Below are 25,556 nucleotides of genomic sequence, written 5' to 3' on the forward strand. Positions count from 1 at the left end.
ATTACTTTGGTATGTTATCCATCTTCTTATACCAATTTACATTTTTTTTGGAGTTAACTTTGTAAATTGATCTTTTTTTCTACATTTCTTCAATATTAAATACACTTCATGAATTACATTGCAGGCTTCCACAGAAAAAAGCAGGATATGTAGAGAACCTCACCTCACCAATCTCTATGCAGTATGAACATTCCAGGTCAATGAGTGACTTCTCCACCAGATTAGAAAGGAATTTATTCATTGTTTCATGTCCAACATCCTCTAAATTGTAGTAGCTAAAATGTCAAGAACATAAACAAATAGTATAAACTTAATGCAATGTATAAATAACAAATGTCACACAAGCATACAAAAATCAATATGTTATGTTGTACACACATAGTGCAAACCAACTGAATTTTTTATATACTGTCTACACACTGGATGGGATTACAATGCAAACTGAGTCCCATTATTATTATCATTATTAGACAAACCACCATACACACCGTACTTGCCAACTTTTCAATTGCCTCCTCTGTGAAATGCAGTGGGGCATTGAGATGCAATCTCATCTTCTGGCACCAACTGATCAAAGCTGTGATTCGCAGCATCCGGTAGTACAGTGGGGGAGGAGAGCACATTAATGTGATTCAATGTGAATCTCGACTTCTAATCTCCAACATGCAGTGACTGGTCAATTCTTTCTGGAATCCAGGAGGAAAGCACCCCAAAGATTGGGACTCTCTCGGACATTCCTGGAAAGTTGTTAGCATGTCACATGCTAATGGAAATTATAAATCAATCAGATTCCTCATTCTGCCAGATCGAGTCTGATTGGATCCAGAAACTACAAGTAGTTTTCAGTTTAAGACTATGTTAAATGTATTTTTTTGAACCACTAGCTCTTATTAAAAAGGTTGTCCACTTCCGAGCAAAAGCTTTTTAAAAACAGGAATTTATAGATGCTCATTTCCCTACAGTGGAAACAAGCAGAATTGCATGAGATCCAGCAGCCAGCTTCAAACAACCTGGTGGCATGTATTGTATGGCGGGGGCATGTTACTATGAGAGGGTATTGTAAAAACCCTTTTGAAACTTTTTTTACTGTATTGCAGACCTTCCAACAAGTATGGTGGTCAGAGCAGATGGCATGGCAAATATATGTATTTACTTCAAGCATAAAGAGCCACAGATTTTCAGAAAATAACATGTCTTAGACTGTGCTATGCTTACAGTGTTGTCATTATGCAAACATAGGCAATTGCATATGGCACAATGGTTAGGGTGCACCTAAAACACTGTATGAGGAAAATTAGGTCACTCATCCAGTGTTATTAATTCTCCTGTCGTGCCCAAACACAAAGCGCCTGCTTCTGATATGGAGGAGAGGCAGCAGGTAGTCTTGTGAAGCTGCCTGCTTTGGCTCCACCTGGTATGTAATGGTTGGGTGTGCGGTTCTTGTCTAACATGTCACAGCCAAGCATCAAACTCCAATTCTGAGAGGATTCTCCCTTAACCTACATAGATTTTAAGAATAGTAATAGTAATGAGTAAAAACCACTAATAGAGATTTTCATCTGTAGCATTTGGCTTCCCTATAAAGCTGGGCATGCTTACCGGTACTCAGATCCCCCCAGGACTATTCCAAATACTGTATTACTGAGGTGTATATGTAGACAGAAAACTTAACAGGTGTCTTGAGATGTTGTCATATGTATGCCCAATAGCAACACAGATAGAAAAAATAATTATAACACTTTCCCTCATCAGATATAGTAACATACATAAATGTACAAATGGCAAGAAAACAGTAGTTAGAACTGGACTGCAAGTGGATAATACTATTCTACTCACACTGAGTACCGACAGCCATATTGGACAACATATTCATCTAGCTGAATATACATGATAATACAAATAAGCAGCAAAAATAATATTTGCATGCAGATAAAGTGTTAACATAGACTTCCAATTTCAGTGTTGGAAGCAAATAAATTGTGGTCATAAGAATAGCTAGAAATCTCCATGGAGCGGAAGTCTATGAAACTTATTTTTATAATGGTATATGTGAATACCGGATTGTTTAATTATTGCTAAAGAATGAACACAAAGTTTCATACTACTGTAGCTGTATTGAATCATCCAGTCATTATTCTGTCCATGCAGTAAACAGACAGCCCACCATTTTTTATCAGCATGTTATTTCATTTAATTCACAATGAAACCCAGTTTTACAATAATTGACTTGTCAGAAGCTCTAATTTATAAAGCTGGGCTCTGCCAGCCTTCTCGATATTGGTCTCGAGCAGCATACAAGCAGGGTTGAATATTTACAATGCTGTTAACAGGTGCTGAGTTGTTTAATGACTCTAATAGCCAGAAGCGTACTGAGAAAGCCAGCGGGATCACAATTACAGGCTGTTTGAACACAACAATTACTCGTCCCCTGAGAGATGTGAAAGTCAAAGGCAGTTTTATACTAACAGCATCTAGCACATGGGCTAGACCGTCAAACTTATATTAGTATTCCAATGGGGAAAAAATAACAAGCCCCTCTCTACAATAAAAATACAGAAGTATATAAAATATAAACAAAGTTACAAAAATACAGACAATTAATTTCTTATGCCTTCTGTAGCACAAGGGTAACTGCTTCAAATTTGTAAAGAAAGGGAAATGTTAGGATCAGCTGATATGTCTGCTATTTTTCAGTAGGGTCGAAAGTATAAATCTGTACAATGCATTATAGGGAATATGAGTGTAAATTTGAACAACGTAGTTATAGAGTGCAGTCTAGTGAGGTCTACAGAAATTCAAAATGCTTGGTTTTTTTTACCAAATCTTTATTCCCGAAGAGTTTTTCACTTTGTATTTTAGGTTGTGTTTACTGAATGGAGAGTATTATTAAGCATACAGTAAAAACATATATTTACATATCCTGGTTTGAACACATAATGGAGATTCAACTGTTTTGTGGGTGGCTATTTTTTTTAAGTCGCCGGACAGAGCAATTCAATTGTTGCTCTGTTCAGGCATGATAGCCTCCGGCATTTCTGCTAGCACCATCAGGAGGGTTTGAGCAAAAATGTGCGATAAACCCGTTTTACATGGCTAAGCCCAGTCTAATAGGGTGTGAAGACCACGATAATTAATGGGCGCCAAAAACAATTGAATTTCAACACTGGGTGCCCATTAATTATCGCAGCCCACACAACAATTGAAACACCCCCATAAACATAATATACAATCAGTGGCGGATTTTGCCTAGGGGCTGCCCCACCAGTAAAATCCACCACCTTAGTGTAGTCAGTGCAGTCCGTGACTTCACTGGCTACACTGTCAGGTCTGGATTATTTTTGAAACCAGGAAGGATGCAGGAGAGAAAACAGGAACGGGTTTGTAGTATTGGAATGCAACAGGTTTAACAGAAGTATTATTATTCATGAGATGGTAATAGATATATAAACTGGCAGAAAATAAACAAGTCCAAGTGATGTGAGGCTGAAAACAAATGTCTGGCAGAAAAAACAAAGTCCAATAATGAAGTTGGGAACAGATGTCTGGTCGAGAAACAAAAAAGTCCAATGGAGGTGTGACAGAGACACAGAGGACTGTAGTACTGGAGTGGGCTCTGAATCCAGAGAGCTAGAGGAGTCACAAACAGTGGGGTGAGTAATGGAATATAGCACGGTAGATGCGGGTATCCGGGAACAGCCTGAGGTGGAGACAGAGCAGGAAACGGAGCACGGCTGGGACTGCAATAATCACACAGGGAACTCTCTTACAGCTTGCGCTGTGTACACGTTGCACTGGCAACTAAAGGGCGTGCTGAACACCATTAAGTACCATGGGAATGTGCATGATAGGCTGCTGAGAGTTCACACAAGATGCTTTAACCTGATTGGCCCATTCAGGTCACATGCCCAAAACCAAGATGGCGTGCCAAGCAATAGCCAGGGCGGCAGCGCTGCCAGTCTCACCTGTCACCACATGGCTTGTACCCTTAGGACATCCACGCGCACCTTGTATCAACCTCCAGACACCAGCACCCCTACCCGTAGGACCGCACCACACCACCTGCACGGGAATAGACCGCAACTCGCCAGGTATATCAGCTCTGGTCGTGACACTACACTATGTGACTGGCAGTGGCTTTCTATTGGAAGTGCTACCTGCCAGTCACATGTACAAGCAGTCTCAGGGGGAGGTGTCTACTCTACTGCCTTTCCGCTAGCCCCAACTGGCTCCTAGGGGCTGCAGGCGATGCAGCCCTTTGGATGCCGGTGGCATGCATGGCTCCCCGCCGGTCCCAGCGCCTGACAGATCGATTGCGCTGGCGCCGGGACCCAGCCAGGATGGGAGCAGTGGGTGAGTAATTGCACCCTCCCGTTTTCCGCGGCAGCAGCCCTCCTCATCTAAGAGGATAGGAGAAATCGCTGTATACAATACACAAAGTTGGTGCAACATAAAATCCTTGTTGGCAACAAACTATGTGTCAGAAGAAACAGGCAAATCTTTTTGGGGAGCACTACTTGAAGTAGAAGTAGTGCCCCCCAAAAAAAGAGTCTTCTTTTTCTTCTGACCCATTTGACCCTTTTTCTGACTCTGGTGAGCACCACCAACGCATAATGTTTCCCACGTCAGGCTAAAATTTGCATGAAGTTGGTTTAGAATATGTTTTTATACACTTAGGTCCCTCAGGTACGAAGGAGGTAAGAGAGGTAATCATAACCAGTCCTGTGCGATTCTCACCTTTCCTGTTTGGCAACAAACTATGCATGGATTTGCACTGGTGCACCTTAGCTTCCACCAAAGTACATTTTCAACTGATTCAATTAAGCTTCCACCGAATTGGTATGTGTAACAAAATGGCGGTATTTGATAAGGAATCAATATATTCACCAGTTGATAGTAGGAGTTAGGCATAGTGTGGTTATTTCTTGTGGAACGATGGGTAGCCAATTTCACTTTGGTCTGGCACTTCTATATTGGTTAGATAACACCCCAAAGGCTGCAACAACTATCTATCCCTCCTACTATTATTGTGGGAAAGAGGGCAAACGTCTTCTGCTCAGGGCACTAGAATGTCTAGTTATGATCCTGGTTAATAGAAATGTTTTACATAAGGTAACTGGTATTTTAGGTGTTGCAGTTCTTTAATACAGTAAATGTTTGCTCAATAACAGTTGAGCTATAACACAATTCTGAATATCACATCATAGAGTTAAAATGTACAAAATAACATATAAATTGACAGAAATATAGACTGCATCGATTTGTATTCAAGGACAGAGCCACCTCCAATCTTTCTTCTACCAGTCTCTACTAACAGATTTCCAAGGCACAGGAATATGGTCACCTGCTGAATTAATTTTATTTATATAGCACTTTTCCCCAAGAGGGCTCAAGGGGCTTGACAAATAGTATGAACATAATGCTGGTTTACATTTTGATAAAGTACAGAAATAATGTATATAATACAAAGGCACGGCAGCCATTTTGGGTCAATAGTTCCAATCATTATTCATTCACAATATGAAGGGTTCAAGAAAGGCAGCCATCTCAGGTGCACTAAGTAGGATTACGCTGGGCAGAATAGGCAAAGCCTGGAAGATAGGACACATAATAGGGAGAAAAACATAATAGGTGAGATCCTTGCAAAACCATCAGCATCATGCATTGTTCATTCTACACAATATGATTACCAGGCAAGGCAGCCATGTTGGATGCACTACATCGGTTACAATGTGCAATAAGCAATACATAGAAATAAAACAACAAGGATAAATTCAACAGTGACTAGCAAGAGACACTGGGAATGATTCTGTAAGGATCGTTATTGCAAAGCTGCACTCAGGCAGCCTTGCAATTGTGATCCTTGCAGGTATAGTAATGCACAGGAGGCATCACACCCCCTTAGCATTACTTAACCGAGCTGCATTAATTGCTTAATCTGCGTACCATCGGCTGGCTTCGGTGACCCATAGGGTTCGCAGCCGGCCGCTACAGTTTAGAGGAAGAGGCCAGGAAATCTCCGTCAACCGGATATCCTGGCCTCATCCCTCCCCCCCAACGGCGGTAACATGCCTCCGTTTCGGGTAACAGAGGCTGTCGCCGCCCCCTCCCTGCCCCCAAACGGCAGCAGACTGTCAATTACTGACAGTCTGCTGCCAGTTTGCAAGTGGACTCGCAGACCAGTTCTGCACATGCGCGCACTGCTGAATCAGGCCCACAGTGCATAAATAAAATAGTTCCACAGGCTGTTCATCCTGCCTTTGAAAGTACCAGGTGAGGCATCTAGGGTGCACTACATAGGTTACAGTGGGCAGGATGAGCAATTCAAAGAAGTGTAATATGCAGTGGGAAATTACAGAGGAAATAAAAAGTCACATTAGGTTGAAGTGGGTGGAGATACTGGGTAAGAGGAATTGGGAAGATGGACAGGGGAGGGATGTCCATGATGCGGCAGTATGAAAAGACATGAAAGCAGCCAGTGGTCACACTCTGGCTAAGATGATTCTTGGCCACGAGATTAGAAGACATGGACCCAGGTTGAGGAGGGAACAGGAGACAAGGGGCCTGGATTAGTGTCTTCCTCATCCACCAGTACCGGATGTTGGCGAGACCTGACCAAATGCGCCGAGTCGAACCTATTGGGAGGTGTTCACCAGTGACCCCTCCAAGCAGGATTTGGGCTTAAGCTGCACTCAGTAGGCAGGTCGTGGCTCTATGGTCAGGTATCCGGCACAAGTGGGAAAAAAATGGAAGAACACTACCACAGGGTAAGCACAGATATTGGAGGATTGTACTGAAGTGATGAACAGAGAACACACTTAGTAGTTTCAGTTGCAATGCTGGCACAGAAGATGGTATACTGAGTGGGTACTTGGATGATGTTCTAAGTACACACACTGTGGCTTTAGATGCAGCACTGACACAGGAGAATGGTATCACAAGTTGGTACTTGAATGATTTACTAAGTACACACACTGTGGCCTCAGACGCAGCACAGGAGAATGGTATCTTGAAATGGTACTTGAATGATGAACTCAGTACACACACTGAGGATTCAGCAACGGAAAACACTAGGAACAAGTCACTAGAAGAAACGGAGCTTGGAACCTGGAACGCTGAAGTTAACACTGGAAGTAACAACGTTGTACAGGCAACTTCCTGTTGTCCAGAACCTGGTTATATACCCTAAGGTAGCAGTCCATTGGAAGACAATGTCAGCTGCCTGCAACCAATGCTACCATTGGGTAAAGGGTTAGTCAGGTGAAAACAGACTGTAATGGCTGCGTCCATCACGGTAAGCGCAGAAACCACATCACGGAGTGAGCATATGGATGTCCTAGCAAACCCCAGGTATAAAACTCAGCGTGTCACTCGTTGATACAACTGGTGTCTGACCACTCTAGAGATCAAGGGGAGCCGGCGCTGAGGTAACGGCCGATCCTAGGCCACAACCTGACACCAGTATATTACACATAAACGTATGTAAAACTGATGAATAACAGAGATGCCATATTTCAAAATGTGTGAAACATTCAGGTACAGTAATTTTTGTTGCAGGAATACATTTTGTTTGAATTTACCTACACTGCCTGGATTGTACAGACCATCAGAGTAGATAAGAACAGAGTTTCTTTGTCTAATATACACAGGTGCATAGGACGGTGTACGAAGCAACCTATAAAAAACTACCATTATACTCTAATGATGTTATATGCACAATTACACTGCATGGATAATGCATTCCCTCCCAGCCTGAGGAAATAGGCAAAGCAGGTGTGTCACTGGTCTGGAGCGAGATGGCTTAAAGTCTTTCAAGTGTCAATGACAAGAAAAGTTATCAAATTTTAAAAACAAATATACAGTCAGGATGCATAGCAGTTTAAGAAATAATGGAGTGGTTTCACAAGCGCTGTTAGGATCAAATATATACAGAGGACCCTTGATTTCCTCTGCAGTGGATTTCCTATATATTTCAACAGATCAAAGAAAAAGTAGTGATCAACATTAACAATTCCTTTTTCTTAACACTTTGTCTGCATCTCCAGACTCACCTCAAGTCAATAAAATGCGTTCATCAAAAGGTATCTTTTATTCTTCTCTATATATTCTGTGTATCATATAGCACCCCCAATGGTATGTAACTCACCAATTGTTAAGCTGCTACATGCATATAAAGGTTTATTTTTCCATCTGGATTGGATAATCGCCAATGGATACTCTCATGTATATCCCAGAATGATCAAACTGAATCAAGTTCATGTAGAAAAGGATTCCTTGGCACCCAAAACAATATTCACATATACAAAAAAGACAAAGAATAAGAATCCCCCCAAAAAAGTAAATTATGGTTTGTTCTCCTCTACTCCATATTCCTCTCACCATTCATATCCCGGAAATTGGAATGGGACATGGAACCGTTCTTTAGATAGATGTTAAGCCAATTGTAGAGAAGAGTAGATAAACCAGGGGGTCCTCCAGCTCACCAACGCGTTTCGGAATATGTTTCCTTCCTCAGGGTGTCAAGGAAACATATTCAGAAACGATTTGCTGCAGCAAATCTTAAGGTAAACAGTAAACCAATGCCTTGCATATGTTATCTACTTGCAAATCATATTTAGTGGTGCTTTTTTCTTGTTCTCCCTTTATTTGACTCCCATTAAGTGATAAGCATTTCCTTTGTTTTCCTGTTTGTCTAAATTGATATACTAACAAAATTGGGGTTGAGAAGTGAGTCAGAAAAATCACGAGAAAGAAAGTAAATTGAAGATTTCAGCCAATAACTGGATTAAATAAATAAATCTACCTCTTCACATCTATGGGAAAGAGTAAGAGACATCTGTAATACATTCTATTAGATTACTGTGCATAAAACCTAGGATAACACATAGAAAGCCTTTGACCACAAAAATTGACACAAGCTATACAAAAATCAACAATATTAGTTTTAATATGGCTACTAAAATAATACAATGATTTACATTTACAATTGTGCACTGTAAAACAGGGCCGTAACTAGGGTGGTGCGACGGTGCCATGGCACAGGGCACTTGCGGACAGGGGGCGCTGTTTGGGACTGCCAATTTTCTGTTTTTTTTAACATTCTCACTTGAATATTCCCATTATTTTATCCCCAGCATTTTCTAACCTTCCTTATCTCTACCCTAGCCCTTCCCCATGAGGTCATGCCCCTTTTTCGAGTGCGTTATGTTCCTATCTGAAATATATGGGGGCACCAATGCTCTTTCTGGCACAGGGCACCAAAAAGTCTAGTTACGGCTCTGCTGTGAAATGTACAGTCAATGTAATGCTTCCCATTTCTAATGGCATCACAGATACCATTACTTCATTCTATAAACACTTAAACTTCAAAAAGGATAATTGTCCTATCAATAGCACATAAGTGCACATAAAAGTTATATTATTCAAAGTTACAAAATGTAAACTGTGATGATTGCTAATGCAGAAAATATGTTGTACTTTTAAAGGCCTTAGTACAATGTGTATAATGTAAAGGAAACATTATACAACTGTACTGTTTCAGTTGGAAACAAAATACTCTTAAGCTGGCCATACACCTACACGACCAGCATAAGATCAGATTCATAATACGATTTCCCTACGATTCCCCGGAGCTCCCTGGCAATTCCGACAACATGTTTGTTGTTTTTCTTAGCACAGGATCTGTCGTAAGATCGATCCTGTCTCTCACAGGCTCATAAGGGAAACAGTCATTGAAATGACTTGAATTGCTGCACGATGGATCGCATGAACAAAATAAAAGGCACGATCTGCACACGATACGATGGACAAGATGTGCTGCACATCTCATCCTAAGATCCGATTATAGGAGCTGCGGGAGCGCGGATCGGATCTTATCTTACTAAAATAATACACGATTTTCACAAGATCCATCTTATGACTCATCGAAAATCGGGCAATCGGCACAAAATCGTGCAGGTGTACGGCCACAATTAGGGGCCTATTATTATTATTAACAGTTGCTTATATAGTGCAGCATATTCCATTGCGCTTTACAATTTAGGCATTGATACACAAGGATAGGTGCTATTAATCAAATAATATTAAGTATCCCCCCAATGTACCATGAAGGGGCCGCAGCAGATTTCTCATATCTGCCGAAGCCCCTCCATTTCTGACAGCAGCCGCAGCCCCCATAGGTTTCTAGAAATAAGATCAAAATGCGTGAGTTAAAAGGGAGTGGGGGAACATTGACCTTGGACTATCCCAAAATGGTTTTGCGAGTTTCACCCCCCTCACACGGTCATACAGCATTTCAAGAAGTTGTGATTTTCCCATGTGTCACAAAAATGCTTAGTTTAAAAGTAGAGCAATGTGTAAACTTAATTTTTAGTTTTATTGAACAAAATGCCCACTGAATCTTTCTGTATGCTAACAGAGGCTTACAGGGCAGATTGTATGTAATGTGCACACGTGTTTGAGTGGCACAAAAGATTCAGTGATGGTCGTGAGAATGTCGAAGATGATAAATGTTCCTTACACATAAAAAACAAATGAAAATATGGAAAATTTAGAAAATTGTTCAAATTGACAGTTGACTCAGCATCCGAATGATAGCAGAAATGGTCAACATCGCCAAAGAAACTGTTAGGCAAGTTTTGATTAAAGATCTTAACATGACAACAGTTTGTGCTAAGATCGTTCCAGGGCGTCTCACTGCCAAAAAAAAAAAAATCAAAATCGAATTTATACAGTCATTTTTTAACAAAATCAAGTGTTTTCTTAGATAAAGTGTTCACCTGTGATGAAACATGGATCTTCCAGTACAATTCTAAGAAAACACCAGTCCATGCAGTGGAAAACACCATCATCACCAAGAATGAATAAAGCATGTCAAAGCAAATCCAAAGTCAAAGTCATGTTAATTATTTTCTTTGATACCAAGGGTGTTATTTTGGAAGACTGGGTACCAGAAGGCGCAATAGTGAATAAACATTAGTACAAAATGTCCTAGCAACTTTGTGGGAAAGAATTAGAAGAAAGAGGCCAGAGTTGTAGTAAATGGTTTCATCCTCCATCAGGACAATGCACCAGCCCAAACAACTCTCTCTGCGAAGCAGTTTTTGGCCGAGAAATAGATTGCCGTGCTAGAACGGGACGTAGTCAATATGGGGCAGGTATATGGGGCTGCTGTATGGATGGGACATTGCAGGTGCAAGTGACAGGTGTATTTTTTTTAACTGCCCTATAATGACACAATAATAAACGTATACCCATTTTAATGTACCCCTAATTTAACTATAGCATTTATTTTTGCCAAAAAAATATTGCTTTCTATAATTTTTTCACTGTTAGAGAAAAATACATATAACAGCTATTTGACACAATTTAAGAACTCCAAACCCTTGGATTATGGCCACTAACACTTCTATACCATTGCCCTACCTTACGTTACCTTTTCTGGGGTACAGGCTGATTTCCCCATTTTCACCTGTACTTATCGCCTGTCATCTATGCAAGAATTATTGTGCAAATTGGTTATCTCCGGTTTTGCAATAAGATAACACGATACACGGGAGTGCGCAAACATGCGATAAGCGTCCGTCAGAATGGTCCAAAAACTTTTCTCCAGGGAAAATTATAGTTATCGCTGCTGCTAATTGGATTCCATACCCTACCCCCTTAGTGGTATTTCAAAATGAATTGGAATAATATAAAAGCATACATAATTCATAATCTGTATGTAATTTGTCATTTTCTGTCTGCATAAGAGAATTTACAACATGACAACTATCCTCAATTATCACAGATCCTACAAGCTGGAGAAAAACATTTAGCACATCACCCACTAAACCTGGAGGCGACACTAGACACATGTGTCTCTACAATTAATGAAATGTATGTGTACAAATACACTAATAAGTAAGTGTACCTTTCTTAGAAGCCAATCATGTGGTGATTTCATGGTAATACTGCTGTAGAGCCTTCCTCCTGTGTGCATCATTAGCAGCTTATTCAGCAAGTGCCTCTTCACATTCCTATGTATAACGCCACATGCCAGTTGCCCCACCCTCTAAATCAAAAGCTCAATTACACACCCTAACTAGAGCAGCTAAGAATCCATTCCACAGACAATAACACACTGTGATTCCACATATTTGGAAAAAGTTCAATAAAGCAGTTAAACAAACAGGTATATAACACTTACAGATGCTGAACAATGTCACTTAAATCCCCTTATTAGAGGAAAAGCATATGTGTACGAGACTAGCAATCCTTAAAGGCCTTTAACAAACGTAACAAAATAAATCCAATTACATTCCTGGGGTTTTTATACCATGAAAAGCTATAATACTGGCATTGTACCAGAAATAATATTGCCTACTTTGTCATTACTGGGTCATAGAAGTCTATGTTTTAGTAGTAACTGCTTTTTTTGTAAGATATACTCAAGTGTATCATTATTTTAATTGATACAACATACACAAACTATTATTTTTATTTGCCAACTAAATATATGGCCTTGTCTGACATGAGATTAAACCAAGATAATGAAAAAAACAGGAAAAAATAATAACAGATATCTGTATTAATGCCCCAAAATGTAGCCCCTCCAAATGAAAACATGGATTTCTAATGACACAAACTATTTAAATGTAACCATGGAGTATCATCGACAAGACACTGACTATGTCAGGATATCTCACCTGGGGTTCATCACAAGCCGACGGAAGAAGTAAGTCCAAGTGATATAGTCCATGGCATCTTGCTTGGATGTAATGGTTCCAGCTGCTATCTCTGCATTTAAATGATCAGACAGTACCTCCAGCAAGCTAGAGGAAAGGACATGAGAGTGTGCAATTAACTTTAACATAGAAACAGATTTGGTACTTGTGTACTTTACAGACTTATTGCAGAGAGAACCCAAGTGTCCTACACTCATTATTATTATCAATCATAGTAATGTCTAAATCCCCTTCACGGAGAGGACCCTGCCGTCATTCCCAGTGTCCAGCGTCATTCCCTACCATCCAAGTGGGCATAGAGGGGGAATATAGCCTGGTGGCGAGCGTAGCAAGCCGCCGAGCCCAAAGCGTGGTGAGCGCAGCGAGCCAGCGAGGGGACAACTTCCTTCTTTAGGTGGGGACAACTTTTGGTACTTGTGTACGTAAAGTACACAAGTACCATTTAAAACATTCATTGGGTTCTCTCTGCAATGAGTCCGTAAAGTACACAAGTACCACAGATTTTGTTATGATGACACAATAGCACAAACTTGCACTTCAACACATTTTGTAACAATAGTTCTATCATTTTTAATCACAACTATTCCAGCTATGACTACAAACTGTAAGGACTTCTATCAGACAATAGGCTCAATGCTTAACATAACATATAAAACAGGCTAAAGAGTCAATCACATCAATTTAATTCACACATTTCTATAACGGCTTAGGCTACTTAAAAAAGGTTATAGAGAATCCAAGAATATATTAATTTATCAATATTGTGTGTTGCAATATTTTTTTTTTGCTGAAGTCACATTCATTTACCAAAGCAAGCAAAAAAAATTGTAAAGCTTTACCAATATTACAGGCTCAATATAAAATTAAAATATACATCATCTGACATGAAGCCATGTGCTTACCTAGATTCCACTGGGAATGGTTCATAAAGAAACTTCTTGTAGAAATCTTTTTTTATATCGTGAACTAGAATCACAGCTTTGCCTTGGTCATCAAACTGAGGCCGCCCAGCACGACCCATCATCTGAAGTACATCTAATTGAAAAGTAAAAAAAATATGGTTAGACCTGCCTCAAAATTGAATAATTACTAATATAATAATTCAGGTTAAATGTCTTGGTTCCTCAATTTAACTATATAAACCTATGCTCTCAAAATCTGTGTAAAAAGAATTCCACGGAGGAAATTGTATTAATTTGCATATTTATTCAAACTAAACGAAAAAATTTAAAATGTATTCTTCTACAGCTTTCTTATGTTTCAATACAAGTTGGCTACTGAATGGCACTGTTCTAAAAATATCTACATAATCAAATGCAACTTTTCTTAGAAACCTACCACCATTCCTCCTAAGTCTCCATCCCCCAACTCTGCTCATCTCTCCCACTACGTGTCTACCCATAGCCCCATTAGAATGTAGGTTTTTATGAGCAGAGCACTCTGTCATTGAGTGGTCTCCACGCGATTATTTAATCTGTGGATTGTAATTATACAGTGCATATATGTAAATTTGTCAACTGGTCTACTGTTGTCCTGTTATATCATCCTTGTATGTTCTAACATATCTATGATGCTGTGGCTTAAAGTGCCATAAAAGGATAATAAATGATCACATTCCTAATAGCACATTGAAATATCCAGACACTGTCCATAAATGTAACTTATACAGACTGAAAAGCTAAACTAAAGTTATATAACTAGGGTATAACATGACTTTGAAACATATACTTCGACACATGCAAACAGAGAAACAGATCAACTTTAACATAAACAACACATTCAGTATGGCTAGTGAAACCGTGTACCCATTAAGGAGTAATCAATAGGCTCAAAACAGTAAAAATTGGGATGCTTCAAGACACACTATACAACATAGTACCTGTGATGGGATAATCCACATATCTTCTTGTTTTTCCATCATAAAATTCTGTTCCCTTGACAACAACTAGGTGAGCAGGGAAATTAACACCCCATGCCAAAGTACTGGTTGCAATAAGGACCTAGACAATAAAAAAAAAGAACATCAATATACAATTCTTTTCATGTTAAAACACAGATTTCCAGTACATTTTGTGAAATGTATACCTGAATTTTGCAGTTAACAAAAAGCTCTTCTACTGTCTTTCGATCCCTTTCATGCAAGCCTGCATGGTGCATTCCAATTCCAAATGCAAGTGTGAGCTTCAGGTTGGAATCTCTTACGGTTCCAATAATGTCATCCATCTGTATGAAAAAAATAAAGGTGAGCAAAGGATTAAGACTTTACTGCATCAATTTGATTTCATGATTCATTTAACATTACAATTACATGGTCACAGGCAGGGAGCTATAGTGTGCATATAGCAAAACTGTAAATCACATTAACAATCAGATAACTGCTCTCACAAGTAAATATTTTCCATTAAACAAAGATTTAAAGGCAATAAATGTATATAAAACCTGCATGACTTCAATTATTGTATTGCTTGGTTTACTAGGACACATGGACTAATAATCTGTGTATTCCTATCTCTTCCACAAACTGTATACAGGAATATCTACATATACAATTTATAATCACTCTTATGTCGGTGTTTATATTTTGGTCTCTTAACTCCACTTTCTAGTTTGTTATTTTAAAATTACCTCTAGAACATTTTTCTCCACCAATGTCTAGAAATTACTTCTTCTACCCTGCTGAGAAAACAAATGCCAAGTCAGAGAATCGCACCAAAGTTGCTGCAGTCACAATCCAACAATTGCCAGTGTATTGGATTGAGAAGGGTCAATAATTGCCCAAGCACAAGAGCGGACTTGCTTCTGCATATTACTTCATGCTTGCATCGGACTCTACACTCCTATATCAACTCTGGAGTTTAGCAGCTGTGGACGTTTAATTGGTGAGACTGATACCCCTATCACATTGGAATGACGGGTCGCACCCGGGATTTTGTTCACAGGTCCATCCCGGGTGCGACCCGGCTGACATCACCGCTTTCACGTGTCTTGAGCTGGCGCTTGGAGATGAGATAATCTCCAAGTGCCGGCTCTTCCATTGCAGGGAATGGAATGCGACCCGAGTTACCCGCTCACACTGCACCACGAGCCGTGTTGAACACATTTTCAACCCTTCTTGTGAACCAGGGTTAAAACACCGGGTCACTTGACCCAGCTTATTTTAACCTAGTCCTTTCACAATACACCCGGATTGCTGCGTGTTCACATGCAATAACCCAGGGTATTGCTTGTAGGGGGAAAGGGGTATGATTTACATTTTGCTTAGGCTAACGGAGTCAAAGGGACTCCATTGTTCAGAATAGTAGTTTTCATCTTTTTCTGTTTTCTGTCTTTATACCCAGATATTCATACCCACATATTTGCGTGCATGTTTTTGTTATAGTAAGTTGTATTGTGACAGACATTAATTATTGAATCAAAATAGATTTGTTATTTATTTATTTAACTGCTCTATTTTTTGGGATATCGGAGACTCATTTATTTTCATAGCATGGGCAGTGCTCCCAATTTTTTTTTGCACGTCTTGAAAAGAAATTCATCTAGCATCAAGAGAGCCCTAACTTGTACATTAGAATACACTCTGCACCGCATAGAGCAGAACTTCAAACTCTTACATGTCATTCTAAATTTAAATGGACATATTTATACATAAAGCTATCATCTGTATTTGATTTATATTGCTATTTATATTAACTAAACATAATCTTTGACGTTAGCCTGGCTAAACCTTTACATTTCATTAATTCCCTAACAATGTTGATCTGAAGTAACATCAAATTATCATTAGTAAAACAAAGGTTAAGACAAATTTGTTAATATCTAGTGATCTATTCTACATTAAGGGAGCGTTACTTAGGTTACGACAAACAAAATTAAATAATACCACATGGTGAACTAGCATTGCTGTGAAAGAGGGTCTCAAATCTAACAGCAACATTTGTAATCTCATTTATCTTTTGATTTATAAAGGTTTACAAATGTCAAAAATCTGCAAATTACAGCATTTGTGAGTACTGTTGCAAAGAGGGTACTTTGCCACGTTCTGATGTCCAGAACAGGACTCGCACCCTAGGACAAGAGGCAGATAGGGATAAGGATTCTGATGTCTCCTACAGAAAGGTTTTAAGATGCAGCTGGGTATGATTGCTCTGGAATGTGTGAAGGATAAAAGCAGGGCCGGATTAACGGGGGGGCGACAGGGGCGATCGTCCCTGGGCCCCCACACGTTAAGGGCCCCCACACCCATCGGGGTTAAAGTGGACCGGAGGAGGCGGAACCAGTTCCGCCTCCTCCGGCCAACCTAACGCCGGCGCCGCAGGGAGGCTCCTTTTACCAGGCGCCCGCTGTAAACAGCGGGCGCCCGGCACCCTCCCCGCAGCGGCAGCCGGAGGCTTGAGCTCACATGAGCTCCAGCTTCCGGCTCACGCAGAGCACTATGGCAGAGACGTCATGACGTCTCTGCCATAGTGTGGAGGAGCAGCCGAGCGGACTGCAGCGGACGCGGGGCTAAGGATCAGGTAAGTATGAGCTTTATTTTTTTAGTGCAAGCGGCCTACTGGGGGCATTACTGGCGGGGGGGCATTACTAAAGGGGACATTATTTGGGGGGGAGCATTATACCTGGGGCATTACTCGGTGAGGGGGAGGCATTACTACTGGGGGTATGACTGGCGGGGGGCATTATTCAGGGGGGAGCATTACTACTGGGGCATTACTCGGGGAGGCATTACTACTGGGGGCATTATTCAGGGGGGAGCATTACTACTGGGGCATTACTCGGGGAGGGGGGAGGCATTACTACTGGGGGCATTATTCAGGGGGGAGCATTACTACTGGGGTATTACTCGGGGAGGGGGGAGGAATTACTACTGGGGGCATTATTTAGGGGGGAGCATTACTACTGGGGCATTACTCGGGGAGGGGGGAGGCATTACTTCTGGGGGCATTGCTGGGGGGGGAAATTACTACTGGGAACATTACTCGGGGGGGAAGCATTACTGCTGGGGGCATTAATCAGGGGGCATCTCTATTGGGGGCTCTACTACAGAGGGAGCATTAGTATTGGGGCACTAATAGAGGGGCATTACTACTGGAGGGATTTCTACAGAGGGCTCTACTAAAGGGGGCATGTCTACTGGGGGCATTACTATTGGGGGCACAACTACATGGGTATTTCTACTGGGGGATTTATACAGGGGGCATTACTACTAGGGCATTACTATTGGGCACACGCCCAATTACTACTGGGGGGCATTACTATTTGGGGCACAACTACAGGGGTATTACTACTGGGGGCATTTATACAGAGGGCATTACTACAGGGGGCACTACTAATGGGAGTATTGCATAGGGGGCACTACTACTGGGTGCACTGCATACGGGGAACTACCACTGTGGGCACTGACACTACTGGGGGCTCTGCATAAGGTCCCCATTGCGCATACCCCCAGTTTGTCACATTTAATAGGGGTCCCCACATGTTTGTTGCCCAGGGGTCCCCACAGACCTTAATCCGGCCCTGCATAAAAGGATTGTGGGATCCAGTGGGCGGGGCTTCTGACGATGACTAGCAGCCGGACGATAACTAGGGCTGGTGGGGCATAGCTAGTGTCAGGAAGCCATGTCATGTATACGAATGAATGTGCTGTTATAACATTTGTGATGAGTAAAAAAGCCATCTATCATAACTGACCGGTGTGAAGAGTGGTTTGTTTGCACGACCAAACAACCAACAACAAAATAAAAACAGGATTGAAAGGCCAGGATTGAGATATTTCAATAAAGCTAAAAACTTTTTTTTTCACAAATTTGCTTTCATAAATTGATGTTTTAAGATTATCCAAAAACATGTTTAAAGATGCTATATCAAAGCTATTTTATATTTTTAGTCATTTTATTTGATATTATTTCTTCAAGCTGTTGGCAACTATTTTAAGTGTAAAATATATATAAAACATAGACGCATAGAATTTGACTGCAGATATGAACTACTTTGCTCATCTAGTCTGCCCCTTTTTAACCTTATGGTAATCTCAAACTATTTTTGATACATAGGTCTTTGTAAAGATATCTTTATGTCTATCCCAAGCATGTGTAAATTGCTCTACTGTATTAGCCTCTACCAACACTGATGGGAGGCTATTCCACTTATCCACTACCCTTTCTGTGAATTATTTTTTCCTCAGATCTCCTCTGATCCTACCTACCTCCAGTTTCAGTGTATGTCCCCGTGTTCTAATACTTCTCCTCCTTTGAAGAATGTTTCCCTCTCGTACCTTGTTAAAACCCTTTATACATTTAAAAGTTTCTATAGTGTCCCACTTTCCCTTCTCTGCTTTAATATATATATATATATATATATATATATATATATATATATAGTAAGACTTTTTAGTCTTTCTGGGTAAGTTTTGTGGTGTAGGCCAGGCACCATTTTAGTTGCACTTCTTTGTACAGTCTTTAATGTATTTATATCCTTCTAAAGATATGGCCTTGAGAACTGATCACAGTATTCTAGATGAGGCCGTATCAATGAGCTATGCAGTGGCATTATTACTTATTTCTTTCTGCTACAGATTCCTCACCCTATGCAACGAAGCATTTGACTTGCCTTTCTCACTTTCTCATTGCGTTGTTACACTGCTCACCTGCCTTCAAGTAATCTGAAATAGTGACTCCTAAATCCCGTTACTCCTCAGTAGTGTTCATTAAATTGCGTAAATACTATATTTAGCCTTTGAATTATTGAGACCCAAGTGCATGATTTTACATTTTTTGGCATTAAACTGTAGTTGCCATGCTCTTGCCCATTCCTCCAATTTACACAGATCCTCGATGATTTGCTTTAACTCTCCTGGTGTGTCTACCTTGTTCCATCTGCAAAAAGGAATAGTCTCCCTTCACTACCATATGCAATGTCATAAATAAAGATTTTAAATAGCACTGGTCCAAGTACAGATCCCTGTGGTACTCCACTGGCAATTTTTACCTCTTGAGAATTCACTCCAACTCTCTGTTTGCACATTGCAACCATGATCTTATCCATTCAACCATCTTAGAATCCTATCCCAAGCATTCAAGTTAATTTAACAGTCTGCGATGTGGGACAGTGTCAAAAACTTTACCAAAGTGCTTAAAAGCCACATCTAAGCCCTCCCACTGATCTATTACTTTAATCACACAGTCAAAACAGTGAATAAGATTTATTTGACACCCCCACCCCTCCCCACCCAGTAAATCCATGCTGTCTGGAATCCTGTAAGTTGCTGGATATGAGATATTCTACAACTCTTTTAAGAGTGTTTTCATCAATTTCCCTACTACTGATCAGCTCACTGGTCGGTAGTTACTTGCATCTTTCTTGCTTCCACTTTTGTGTAGTTAAACTACATTCGCTATTTTCTAGTCCTCTGGAGTTACTCATATAGCTAATGACTGGTTTGATAACTCTGTTAATGGTGTAACCAGCACCCCTATAAATTCTTTTAGCATCGTTGGATGTATCCCATCTGGCCCCATTGATTTATCCACTTTAATTTTGAGGACCTTCTCCTCTACCTCATGTTTATGAATGTACTTGCAACTTAACTGCAGCTCCTTCCTCTTTCCTTCTGTAGTGAAAATTATTTTTAAGATGATCTGTATTACAGTACCTCGTCTCCATCAACAAGACTCTCACTCTCTGTCTTTACTTATTGATCCTTCTTGTTTTTCTCCTTTCACTTATATACCTATGCCCCCTTTACCTACTGACTGGGCCATTTTCTCTTCAGCTTGTGCACATCTGATTACCTTCTTAGCCTCCTGTCTAACAAGATACACATCATTTCTTAATTATTCTGAGTCTGCTTACATTTGCTAATGGCCATATTCCTGGCTTTCACAATACTTTTCCTTGTGCTTTACTTAATCCTTTTGATACAAAGGTCTGTTCGAAATTTAACACCTTTTCAAGGGGGGTGAGGGGAGAGCTTGAGGGCAGACCAGCATGTCCGTAAATGTTGGGCACACCCCCAAGAGCGATGAAAAGGAGGCACGTCTTAAAGGCCCATACACACCTAAGGATATATCTGTCCAATCTGTCTGGTGGGAAGAAAAATCTGGTAATGTATGGGAGCAAATAATAGAAATGTGCTCCCAAACACTGGAAAATGAACCAGATTTTCCTTCCCACCAGACAGCTTGGACAGATATATCTTTAGGTGTGTATGGGCCTTCCTTTTCTTGTGGCCAGATCCCTTCTGTTCCCTTTTTACGGTCCGGCACCCTGCCCAGTGCTGGACCTAGAATTAACACTACATCTACAAGATACGTGAGCATAACAATAACCATAACACATTAATTTAAACCAATCAACACCATTGAAAGGTACTGTGCATACTATTTACTGAGAGAATACATTTTATTTTTCCCCCCTTAATTTTCTACCAATAAAATGGCCCATTTTAACCACTAAGACTTAGTTCTGAGATATTGTTTCTATAAAAAATTAGTGGCGAATCTATTTTCTTGTCTTGCTGCTCTGCATGAGCGAGATGCCCTATGGTGCAGTTAGTCATGTTCTGCTAAGCAAAGTAATTTAGCCGGGAAAAAGGATAGAGCCCTTTGCCGGAGAATGTACTAATACTGTCAAACTAGCAGCAGGAAGCCCTGGTCACTTCTCACTGACCTCCTTTCTAAATTTCACATAAATCACTTCAGCAAACAAAAGTATTTTACCGATTGGCACAAATCTTGGGGCTTACAGCTCTCATGATGAATCACTGAGAGCATAACACTTTTCCTCCTTACATGATGCCCTTTTTCTGCTGTTTTGATATTGACATTGATATTAAATACAATTAAAAACACATTTAAAATTCACTATTATATGCGTTTACTCATTGTAAAATGAAAAAAAAAAAAATAAGTGAAAACAAAAATGCTCTCAACATTTTTCAGACCAAATGTCTAAAATATAACAGAAAAAAGATAGACTGGAGCACTGTCAAACAATTGCACTTTTTATTTTACTAAAATAATAAATTATAATTAAAAAGAATGCACACAGCCGGTGACTAATAGTTAGAAAGCATATCAATATCTCCTTAAAAAGTTCTCAACAGTATTAACATATATATGCTATCTACTGTAATTAAAACATCCAGGCTTTCTAATTAAAACATCCATAGAAATAGACCTAATAGATTTTAATTATACCACTGATTAAATACTAGGGGGTAAATTTACTGAGATTCTAGTTTGGTCGAGATTTTTTTTTTTTTTTAACTCGATTTGCATTGCCGAATCTTTTTCCCTTTTTCATCTCGCAAATTTACTAAGTGAGTGTTTCTGAAAGTGAGTTTTCCGATGATGATGCAGATCGAAATATCTCCCCCGAGTTGCAAGTTTAGATGAGATTACTCACCCGAGATTGCAATGTTTTCTCTCTGCAAATCTCTCCTAAGCTAGCAGCCTGCACATATCAGTGAGATATGTGAAGGCTGCTTGTGTGTTATACCTGTAAAAAAAGGGTTACATTTTCTAAAAATATATGTAGGGTCCCCCCCAAAAGCATAACCAGCCCCAAACTGGTCAACCAGTCCGGGCTCCAAAAATCACGGGGAACAAACCGAGTAGGGTTCCACCGTAATTTAGGAAGCAGCACCTGGCTGCAGGGCCAGTGCTGGTTTTAAATAGGGGTGAGCGGGTTCGGTTTTACTCCGATTTACTCGGTTCTTAGAGCCACTTTACCGCAAATTCGGATTTATTATATTGGCTATCCAAAACACGTGATAGGCGATAGCCAATAAAATGCCGTTTAAAGATCCGAGTAAATCCGAACCCGCTCACCCCTAGTTTTAAATATAGGGGAAAAAAATTGCGTAGGGGTACCCCTATATTTAAAACCAGCACCAGACCCAAACCGACTGGGGTGTAGCCGCAGCCAGGAGACCCTATTACCGGGTCTCCATGGCCAAAGCATTCTCACCCCAAGCCGGTAGGGGCCCAGCCGGGGATCTTACGGGAGGTGGGGACCACCCAAAAAAGGGGTCCCCCCTCTCCCGAAACCCCAGGCTTGGTCTGGAGCACTGGGCTGGAGTGGTGGGTACGGGGGTAATAAAGTGTATTTTACAGTGGAATTACAGGTGCCAGCATACCTGCCCTTTGGCACTTGTGAAACTACAAGTGCCAGCACCCGTACCCCTACTGTAAAATAAATAGTTAAAAAACCACAGTACACACACACACCGTATCTATTAAAACTGTAATACATACACCTAACCCACTCTCACATACTTACCTGTACCAGCTGGTCTGTCCTCTTCTCCCATGTAGATTCCAGGGATGCAATGTACCTTGAAAAAAGATCCCATACTTGTCTCCATTCTGGCGCCGCTCTCCGTAGCATCCACGTTCTTGTAAAAAAAAACAACGACTTACGAGATCCAAGCGAACAGGTGCAAGTATATGTTGTGACATATACTTGCACCTCACGAAATGACAGATGACCGTAATCATCTGTTTTTTCCCACAGGCCGCTAGCCAATTAGCTGTAGCTTTTCATGTAGCATCATCTCATTTGCTGGGACCCACGTGTAACCAGCCAATGAGCGGCCGCTACACGTAAAGCGGCCACTGATTGGCTAGCGGCCCGAGCCAAATAACAGATGATCAGGGTCATATGTCATTTCACAATTTTTTATATATTATTTAAAATTATTATTATTTAAAACCAGCACTGGCCCTGCAGCCAGGTGCTGGCTCCTAAATTACGGTGGAACCCTACTCGTTTTGTTCCCCGTAATTTTTAGAACCAGGACTGGCTGACCAGTCTGGGGCTGGTTATGGCTTTTGGGGGGGAAGGGGGGGTATTTTTAAAATAAAATCACTATACATTAACTACACATGTAGAAACATACACAAATCACACTGATCTGTGTTTGTTTCTGGCAAACTCGCAGCTCAGGAGGGTGAATGTTTGAAACTTCAATTTCTCTGCGAGTTGCTCTAATCTCACCCGAGATTTAAATCTCGAATCTTAGTAAATTTACAAACAGCATCTTTTTCATGAAAAATACTTGCGAGTTTGCCCGATGGTGAGAAGATTCGAAGTTTGCGGTCTCACCCAAGTTTTACGAGTGAGATTAGAGAACGCATCCCAAACTCACCAGAGTTTGCCTTTAGTAAATTTGCGAGATGAAAAGCATGCCTAAACTCACCCGAGATTGCAATCTCGACCAAACTCGAATTTTAGTAAATTTACCCCTAGGTCTATGTATTCATGCAAGGCACTCAAACAGACTACTAAAAGGTATAATTATTTGCAGGTGAGTGATATAGGAAATTCCACAAACCATCAGTTTTGTATATACTGAAACCATTGAAACTTTGTTGGTAATGCAAGAGCAACTTTGTATATCGGTCACTGTCACAAAGTAACTTTTAAAGCTGGGTACACACCTGACAGATATATCTGCAGATTGACTGATCTTCAGATATATCTGCAGATGATGGTTGTTCATTCATACACACTAAACAAACATCACTGCCATCTGGCCGGGGCTTGTGTCATGCCCCCTTACCCACCAGCCTGTGTAGCAAGTTTTATGGGCGGACCTCTGACTGCCAGTACACACAGCACAATGTGCAGATATATCGGCTGATATAGTTGCCATCGGCTGTGCTGTACTGATGACGCAATATGTCTGTGAACAATGCACACACGATATATCGGCAGTTGAATTGAACGGCCGATATATCAGACAGTGTGTACCCAGCATTAGAGTCTGCACCAAGATATAGAGAGAGTGTCAATAACAGTGTTCTCCCCAGGCTATTTTCTGCGGGCGCATCGCCCGGCAAAACAAGCCTAACGTCCGGCACTTTACCCCGCCGATCCCTGCTGTGGAACGCTGGCCTCTGAAGTGACCGGAGGCTAAAGAAGCTGCCGATCACTTCAGAGGCAAGCGTTCCCAGTGATGCACTACGTGGGTGACTTCATGACGTCACCCGCGACATGAGGAGCCTGCCCTGCGCACCTGCTGGATCTAGTTAGATCCAGTCAGAGTGAGGCAACAGGAGTGGGAGCACGAGCAAGTAAAGGTAAGTTCTGGGCTGGGGCTTGGACCGGGACCAGTCTGGGGGCACTGCCTAAGGGGCACTATTTAAGCCTGGGGGCACTGCATAAGGGACCAGCCTGGGAGCACTGCATAAGGGACACTATTCAAACCTGGGGCACTGCATAAGGGGCCAGCCTGGGGGCACTACATAAGGGACACTATTTAAGCCTGGGGGTACTGCATAATGGGCCAGTCTGGGGGCACTATTTAAGCCTGGGGGCACTACATAAGGGACCAGTCTGGGGGCACTACATAGGGGCACTACTTCAGCATGGGGGCACTGCATATGGGCAAAGCTAAACTGCAGGGGGCAATGCATAAAGGGGAAAACTACAGGGGACACTGTATAAAGGGCACAAATACAGGAGGCACTGCATAATGGGCACTTTTGACTGAGAGCCAGTGGGGGAGCAGCCTGAGACCTGTCGGGCTGGATTGGTAAGGGAGGTACCCCTTTTTCCGGCGCGCGCATAATTGCGAAGGTCCCTACCCGGCTGCAAAAAATTTCTGAGAATAATTAGCATACAAAGTTGCTGAAGTGCACCCAAATAGTCCTCAATTCCAATGCAGTGTGAAGCATAAAAGTGGGGGTCTATTTTAACGAGTTTCCCCTCCTTCGAAAGTGATTGGCGGTGTACCACCTTGAAGAATGCACATACTGTACAATTTAATATTTCAGGGCATGTGTTAAGATCCTAAAGCTGCTCCATGTAAACCCCCTAGAACCCAGGCTAACG

General features: G+C 41.1%; 1 protein-coding gene across 2 annotated transcripts in view; it reads right to left on the bottom strand.

The window, feature by feature from the left end:
- ASCC3 (activating signal cointegrator 1 complex subunit 3) overlaps nt 1-25,556 on the bottom strand; it is an 884,679-nt gene that overhangs the window by 154,937 nt on the left and 704,186 nt on the right. For both annotated transcript variants that reach the window (XM_088472337.1, XM_088472346.1), the window contains exons 31-35: nt 14,808-14,945; nt 14,602-14,722; nt 13,625-13,757; nt 12,684-12,809; nt 164-275 (exon numbers count right to left, since the gene is read on the bottom strand). In XM_088472337.1, coding sequence (XP_088328463.1) covers nt 164-275; nt 12,684-12,809; nt 13,625-13,757; nt 14,602-14,722; nt 14,808-14,945 — 630 coding nt within the window. The remainder of the gene's footprint in view (nt 1-163; nt 276-12,683; nt 12,810-13,624; nt 13,758-14,601; nt 14,723-14,807; nt 14,946-25,556) is intronic.

Source organism: Taudactylus pleione, unplaced genomic scaffold (assembly GCF_031769625.1).
Source record: "Taudactylus pleione unplaced genomic scaffold, aTauple2 ptg000015l, whole genome shotgun sequence".
NCBI lineage: Eukaryota > Metazoa > Chordata > Amphibia > Anura > Myobatrachidae > Taudactylus > Taudactylus pleione.